The sequence below is a fragment of the Parasteatoda tepidariorum genome, chromosome 2 (assembly GCF_982258835.1).
Source record: "Parasteatoda tepidariorum strain Cologne lab strain chromosome 2, Ptep-v5.0, whole genome shotgun sequence".
NCBI classification, from domain to species: domain Eukaryota; kingdom Metazoa; phylum Arthropoda; class Arachnida; order Araneae; family Theridiidae; genus Parasteatoda; species Parasteatoda tepidariorum.
Window position 1 is genome coordinate 32,487,499 of NC_141756.1, and position 8,819 is coordinate 32,496,317.

The window sequence follows — 8,819 nt, forward strand, 5'->3', positions numbered from 1 at the left end:
AAGTAGAACGCAGCAAACCAACTTTTCGCTTTTCTTATACTGATTTTTCAAATCACCAGGTCCTTTAAAAACACTCGAAATAACTACATAAGTGATCCCAGCTTTCTCTCGAGCAGGAAGGTAAAAGATATTTTTTCTTGCCATTGTAAATTACTTACAAAATTTAATGGTTTAATATTTTCTGAGGCTTTAGACTTTTTAAAGAATGCTGAATGTTTCAAAATATTATTCAGGGCTTTGAACTTGTACGAGGGTTGCTATTTATATTTCTGGCCTAATAATGAAAAAACAAACATGTTGGATGAAATTGGTTTTATTGTTTTTCAAAATATTTTCCATGATGATCGATACACTTTTGCATGCGTTTGAACCAATTTTCAAAGCACTTTTTCCAGTCCGATTGAGGTAACTCCAAAACATGCGTTTTGAATGCATCAACCGCTTCTTCGGGGGTCGAAAATCGTTGTCCACGTAATTTATTTTTGATGTGTGGGAATAAGAAGAAGTCATTGGGTGCCAAATCAGGGCTGTACGGCGGATGACCCATCAGTTCGATCTTTCGCTCCGTCAGAAATGCCTTTGTTTGAGTCGATGTGTGAGAGCTCGCATTGTCATGATGAAGAATGATTCGCCAGTTCTTCTGCTTTTTTCGAATTTCTCCGATGACTTCTGGCAAACAAATGGTCGTGTACCATTCAGAATTGACCGTCCTGCGTTGCTCTAACGCCACTGTTGCCACATGACCGTTAATTCCGAAGAAACAGGCAATCGTTTGTTTCGATGTGCTTCTTCCTCGACAACTTTTGTTGGTTTTGCCTCGGCTTGGAAGACCCATAAAGTTCATTGCTGTTTTGTTTCCGGCTCATATGCATAGATCCATGATTCGTCACCTGTGTAGATGTTATACACAGCCTTTGATGTACCTTGAACGTATTTTCCCAACATTTCCTTGCACCAATCGACACGAGCCTTTTCTTGAGCGTTTGTCTGATTATGCGGGATCCAATACGAACAATTTTTTTTTACGCTCAAATGTTCATGCAATATTTTATTGATGCTAGTCATACTTATGTCCAAAGACGCCTCTATCTCACGGTATGTCACATGACGATCTTGCTTTATCAGTTCATGCACAGCATCGATCTTTTCTGGCACAACAACGGATTTTGGACGACCTGCACGGGATTCGTCCTGGATCGAACATCGACCACGATTAAATTCGTTATACCAATTTTTTACAGTGCTGTAGGATGGCGCTTTATCGCTGAATAAAGAATTAAGTTCATCGAAGCACTCTTGTCTTGACAATCCACGTCGAAAGTTATGAAAAATAATGGCACGAAAATGTTCACGATTCAATTCCATTTTTTGAAAGAGAAGAACTTTTCAATTTACTGTCAACAACACAAATGAAGCTATAATGGTAAATCGTCTGCTGAATTTATGTTTAAAAATATCAAACTTTCGATTAAAATCATCTGCGGTCGCTTAGCGACACTTACTGTTGCCAAGGCCAGAAATATAAATAGCAACCCTCGTAGTAATATAATTATATAACAAAGCGTCCTATCCATCTCTATTTACACCCTTACTTGTTTAACATAAAATCCAAAACCAATGTTGTGAAAGGTACACCACCTTTCAAAATCGGAACATAAATTTCATAATAGGCACATGAAAGCAAAATGACTGTCACAATAACAAATGGAAAAAAATATTTTGAAAATACGTACAGAGAACGAGAAAAAAAAGCATAAAAACAACCGCAGCGTTGTTGTATTTTAATATAAATAGGTTTTTTTTTATTTATGACAATTGTTTGCTTTTTGTATGTTCACACTTAATATTTATTTCACATTTTGCTTAGAAATTGTATCACAATTTGGAATGTTTCATATTAGATCTCATTAAATCTATGCTAAAAAATAGCGCTTCTGGTGTACGAATTACAATAATAAGCCCGTCCAATTTTTTTTTTAAATGTTTATACTCAAATGATATTATGCAGATATTCAGGGATAAACATTCCCAAAAGATTTAACCAGTTTCAAATTTCAGTGAAGCAGAAAAAAGCTGATATGGAAGCAGAAATCCGAGACATTGAAGTTAAATACGAAAACATGCAAGAAAGTATTGCAAAAAAGGTATCGCACCCCCCTCTTTAAAATGGGACATTGTGTATTTAAATATTCTAAATCATGTTTCACAAATATCAGAAGAGTAAATTATTTAATACATGAGAGCTCACCCCCTAAACAATGTAATACCGAAGTTTCCTAAATGGGGGCTCCAACCTAGAAGGCTTTTGTCGAACGAACCATACTAATTACTCAGTACTTCCTCGTAAGAGGACCTATAATGATAGCCTTCAAGAATAAATTCTTTTATAAAATGAGATAAATTTTTAAAAAATTATTTGATTATCCAGTTAGCTCCTAAAACAATCCAACTATACAAAGAAAAAATTATTCTAAATAACTTTTAATTTAATAATCAGCTTTTCATTTGTTAAATTTCAACTTAAACGGTTCGAAAGGTAGAACTAAATATGTTAATTACTTAGTGCTATTTCTGAATAAATTTAGTTATACTTTCTGAGAACAAATAAATTTTTTTTATTAATTATTTTTTAGATGAATGCCGTTCTCTAAGCATGGGGAGCTGCCACAATTTAGAAAATATGGTCTTGATTCGATAAAATATGGTTTATTTGAATGAGAGGACGAAAATTTATTTTATCCTATCTCTAAAACTATCTACGCGAATCAAAACAATTTTTGCGTTCATCTTAAGTTAATCCTATGCAAAAAATATTTTTTAACTATTATTTAATGTTTTTTAACATTTTATTTGATAATAAAAAAATTTAATCATAAATTATGATTAGTTTTACGTCGTATTAGCTTATTAATTAATTTAAATTAATATTAAAAAAAACCGTAATTTTTATGAAAATACAAAACCGTATATTTAACGAAATCGACCGAATTGCTCAAAAGAAATTAAAATTCATATATGCTACTCTTTAAAATTTTATTGTTTAAAATAATTTAAAATAAACACTCTTTGCCTAAAAATAACTTTTCGGATATTTTTTTTCGAATATATTATTTTTGTAACAAATACTTTATATATTACATTATTGTGTCACATGTTTTGGTTCGCAATATGATAAAATAAAATCTATATAAAGTGCAAAAATTTTTCTCCTTAATTTTAATAATTTGCTTAAAGTCTCATGTCTCCTAGTTAAATTTTTGAGTCATATTTTAAGTGTCATAATCTTAATACGCTGTAGAAAAAAAGTGCAGTGGGTATAAATGTAAATAAAGAGGCAAATCACGAACCTAAGTAGCCTCTCTTAACTTCCACGGTTCTTCTAGATTTTTTTTCTTCTTTTCTACCTTTATTTTATATTCCTTTTCTCAAATCAGTGCTGTTTTTCTGGTTAGTCTTGATTATGAGTGTCAATTTTCGAGCTCTCAAAACCCATCTATTTTTTAACCTAAAGCTAAAGAAGGTTTTACATTATCGAGCATATCTTTTCGTTTCAGTTTCTTGATATTATTCATTATATATATATATTTATTAACAGCAAAGAGAGTTATAAATAAAGTATTCCCTGGTGATCCATTAAAATTCCTATTACTTTAAAATTAATCAAAAATAGTTGTTACTATTTAATTTTAATTTATTTTATCATACTTTAAATCATTATATGACACGCAGAGGAAAAGACTCGTCGAAAGAGAAGTGCATTTAAGAGCAACTCACTTACGGCAGGAGATATTGCAGGAGAGAATTAGAGAACTAAAAGGTGAAAAGAAAATGCTACAAAAACAGCAGGTAAGTTTTAATAATTGTTCTCTTCTTGATTAAATACAAATACATTCTGAGGGAAGAAACATTTTCCTTAAATTCGAGGCAATTCTTCTTTATTTATTTATTTTCGTTATCAAACTGAATCAATTTTGCATTCTAGATCAGCTGTTCCCAAATGGTATTCCACGGAACCCTAGAGTTCAGTGGAAGGATCATATGGGTTTCGAAAGTTAAGAATTGTTTTCTAACAGTTTTGATTTTTGAAATCTGTAATTAAATTTATATCCATTTATAAATCCATTATTTATTTAGTATTTCCATTATTTTTATGAAAGCATTTAATTAAAACGCTGCCGACCGGCCTGTGTACGGGGCAGGGAACTGTCCTTGCATCAGAAAGGTCCTGGGTTCGAATCCCGGCCAAGGCATGGATATTTCTTTCTCTCTCTGTGTGTGTTCTATGTCCTTTCTCCTTTGTGTGTGAATGTGACCCGCCCTATAAACGGGTTGTGGTTGTGTGAATGGCATGGCAGAAGTCAATCCTGGCCATAGATGGCGCCACTGAAAAACAGGAACAATCGCATCCCCACTGGAAAGAAATACGCCCATACGCCAAAGGAAAATTATTTGAAATGCTTGTACAGAAAAAAATTTCAAAACAATGCTTTTCTATTAACAATATAATTAATGAATTATGAAAAGGATATGCATTAGTTAAAAACTTTAAAAATAACCAAGTTCAACAAAGAAGAAGTACGTTTCTCTGATAGCCATTCTCAATGTTTATTTTCTTTCGTTTCCGTTTCAATGGAAACCATTTTCTAGCACATTCATGTTCAATTAATGCATGCAGACTTGAAATATTTGTGAAAGAATATAGAATGTGTCACTTAAGAGAATTGATACTTGACAGGCTTGGTTTACTCGAAATAGAATGGAAAAAGCAGTTGCAAACGTAAACAAATGCTACGTTTCAAAAATCTATCAGGATCAAGATACCCACATTGCGTCATTTGCAGGTATCCCATAGAGTCCTGGAATAAGAGGAGCCTTATCCCATTGAGAATCCCGAGACTTTGCAAATCAAATAATCGGGACATAGCGGAGGAGGAAAACAATCATATTATTCCATATTTGGCTGGTGAATTAAAGAAAGAGACTAATAAGATTCATGCTTATTAATCTATTTTTACAGACTGATAAAATGTTTGACTAATAAAATTCTTGAAACTAGTTTTTATTCAGAGTTTTTAATTTTATTATTATGTATTGAAGTATCCTCCAATTTGATTTATTTATATATTTATTTTGAATGTAAATTTTGTGGTTTAGAAAAAATGCTTTATCGGAATTTAGAATCATTCTCCATTTGTGATGAACACTAGTGCCGTAGGAAGAAATATTAAAACAGGCTAACATAAACTAGAATGAACGAAATCTCGCTTTGCAATAGTATTCCTGCAAGTGACGTCATCTTAAGTAAATTTTAATAAACATTTGTCGATTCAGCAACCAATCAGGTTCCACACACACGCGACCGTCGCCAATAGCCCATTGTGCAGCTCTAGTGCGACGTAAATTAACAACAACAATCCACACACACGCGTGACGTAGCTTATCGTTATCCAATTAAATCTAATTTAAATAATATGGTTATACCTAATCACTTCACTTCTTCTCGCGTTGCAAGTACCCAATTAATAATTTTTAATAATTGAAATAAGAAAAATATTTACATTGACGTACTATGTGTTTTCAATGATAAATAATATATATTATATGTTTTATATAAAAAGATCTTTCACATATGCATTAAAAGGATTGTTTCGATTTCAGCAAATTAGGAATGATAAGGAGCTCAGTTATTTGCGTTGCAGTGCATTTCAGAAAATCTGAAATTGCACTTGTCACTGAATTAATCCTTTTCGAAGTAGAAATGTTCCGCAATGTTGGCCAGGGGTCCCCATTAGGGGGGAAGGTGGGCAAACGATGCGCCCACTTAAGGCTTGGGGGGGATTTTTACACTAAATAAAACGAATAGTTTGGAGTTTGGGGGGGGGGAATTTGGTCGAGAGAATTTTTTGTTTTTAAGTACATAAATAAAAGAAGCATTGTCATGTTATGAGTAGAATGCAAGCAAAGTAGCACTATTTCGAACAAGCTAACATGGAAGGGGAAGTTAGCAAATTTTTTTTTTTGGGGGGGGGATGAATGCGCCCAAGAGCTTGGGGGCCACTGATGGTGGCTTACAAAGATGATGCATTCTTCATTAGAATTACAAAAATCTATGTATTGAAATCTAATATTTCTTATTCATATGTACAGGCAAAAATGAAAGTCCAGCTGAGTTCCATTAGGAAGGAGATTTGTTCTAAAGCATCGAACTTCAACGAAGAGTATTTGCTGGCCAAAAGAAGTGCAGCTCCAAAACCACTACATACATGCACATATGGTAAGTACCCAATTGGGCGCAAAGTATATATATATATTATATATATATATAACCAATGTTTTGTGTGTCCAACTTAATGTTACACTTTGGTTTGGAAAACCTAGAAGACTTAGAAACGTGTACTTCCTAAAGAAAATAGAAAAATATACAAGGGCTACTACGAAATAAAAAAAATTGTAACATTTGATAATTAAGTCGAGAATTATTATTAACCGTTAAAATTGAAGGAAATAATACCATACGAGCCAGTGCCCGCCCCCCCCCAAGCTCTTGGGCGTATTCTTGGGCAAATTCTCCCCCCCCCAAACTATTCGTTTTATTTAGTGTAAAAATTCCCCCCAAGCTTTAAGTGGGCGCATCGTGAGCCCAACTCCCCCCCCCCCCTGGTGGGGGTCCCTGATACGAGCAGCTCTTCAGGTCACAGAAATGCAACTACAGAGCATGCTGAAAGGGCTATATTTGTTTAAGAACTTAACATAAAGTTGTTTTTTTTTCTTTGAAATTCTAACATTTTTGAAAATTATTGCAATTTGTGCTCATTTTTGGGAATTTTTTCTCACTTTTTTTTTAATTTTAAGTTTTGTTTAATTTCACCTCTCAAAAACTAAGAAACGTGAAAAAACGGAGGCGTGTTGTAAAGAAATAAAAGGATTTCGATGGAATGAAAAATTTTATTCGATAACAAATGCCGAGGAAAAACATACTAGCTGATCTACTTTCCGCTAAAATACATAGAATTGAAATTTAACTTAACTGTTAAAACCATTTTTAACGAGTAATTATTTTTTCTTCTTCCAAATTATAATCTGTTTGAAAGTGATCGCAATTTTAATTTTTTTTTCTTCAAATAATTATTTATCCATTGTTGTAGAAAAATTTATCTCTTTAGTGATTTTCATTTTATAAGTTTGACTTCAAAAGTAATAAAAAAATGAGAAAATGAAAAGTAAGAGAGAGATTAGATGTAGCAAGATATAATTTTTAAAAATGTATTGAAATTTTTCAAAATAATAATATTGAAGAGTGATAAAAGTTTCCAATGCGAACTGTTATGATATACCGTTATCGTTACAGATTGTTAACAAGTAAAATTACTTTTCGTTTATTACTTCGTATTGCGTCACACATTCTGAATTCCTAAGTTTATTATTATTTTTTTTATAAGTACAGCTGATGATTTTTCAAATCTAAGTACCAATCTAAGTAAGTACATTTCGTTACGTTTAGCATACTAATAAAATAAGACATAAAATTATAATAATTAGATATTTTACAAACAAAATTATCTTTATTATCAACTTAAAAAAAATATTGTATGAAAAACAACAACTGGGTCTGATTAGCATAACGAACAAGGGAGGAGTCAGCTAGAGATTATAAAAAGTTGTGATTTTGAATGATGGGAAATTCTTATTACACTTTTTTATTGTTCTTTTCATGAAATTTTTTTTAAGATCTTTTTTTTTTGTCACATCTGGCACACTTATTTTCCTACTTTTACAAAAAAAAAGAACAAAAAAAATATTTTAAATTTTTTAAATTATAATATTTTTATAAGCAATATATACTTTGGGGAATCGTCTGCCATTTATTTATTTTTCAGGTTCAGCGTTCAAGATAACAACTGCCCATCAAAACGCAGAAGCGGACAATTTTTTACCGTAAGTAGACAAAAAAAAATTTCACATGTTCATAAAGCCTCAAAACACATTTTGAACATTAACTCTCACTTTCAGCTTAACTGAGAAACCAGAGCTTGAATCAATGGAAGCTTTGCTATTCGATGTCGACTTCAGCAGCAGCCCAGCCGAGTAGACATAGCGATACATTTGTAATACGAAAAGAATTTAGTAAAATAAAAGTTTGCTGCATTGGAGTTATTCTTGGTGTATAACTAATAATGTATGTATGAAAATGATTTATTATAGTCCTGTTACAACTCATTAATGGCTATTAAACACTTTTAGGTTATCCAATAAGTTTATCAACTAAGTACAAGTGAACCACAGCTATACTAAGCATTCAACCATACAAAATAAAAATTATTTATAAACAAATTTATCATAACTCAATTTATTATTGGAAACTTATTTCGTTTATTCTAAACAAATTACTTTTCACTGCCAACTTAACCATTATACATTGAGACAGCTGATATTGCAAGGCTTGGTAGTGATTATACTCAGTAGTTTTTGGTTGATGCCCTTTCAAGTACGAAAAACAGCATTTTGCCATAATTTCCTCTTTAAAATTATTGAAAACAAATTTATCATAAACTCTAAGTCGGTTTACCTATTGGGCTGTTTGCAAAGTAATTTCGTTTAGTCCAAACAGAGGACTTTTCTTAGCTAACTTAACCTTAATCTGCATTATCATTCTATATTTTGACAGCTGATATAGCAAGGTTTGTTTGAGAATCAACTCAGTAGTTTTTGGCTTGTGCCCTTTCATATATTTCCATACTTGATAGGGCAAGAGAAAAACAACATTGTGGCATAATTTCCTTTTTTTCTAATTGAAAAGGTAAAAATGCCTTTCAAGCGAG

The 8,819-nt window shown here is 32.0% G+C and overlaps 1 protein-coding gene across 1 annotated transcript; it reads left to right on the plus strand.

Moving 5' to 3' along the window:
• Positions 1-1,964: 1,964 nt before the first annotated feature.
• Positions 1,965-8,150, plus strand: LOC107449628 (uncharacterized). The gene is made up of 5 exons (XM_043044031.3): positions 1,965-2,144; positions 3,730-3,846; positions 6,148-6,274; positions 7,878-7,935; positions 8,011-8,150. The coding sequence occupies exons 1-5, from the start codon at positions 1,995-1,997 to the stop codon at positions 8,087-8,089; spliced, it is 531 nt and encodes a 176-aa protein (XP_042899965.3). The 5' UTR covers positions 1,965-1,994; the 3' UTR covers positions 8,090-8,150.
• The last annotated feature ends 669 nt before the right edge of the window (positions 8,151-8,819 follow it).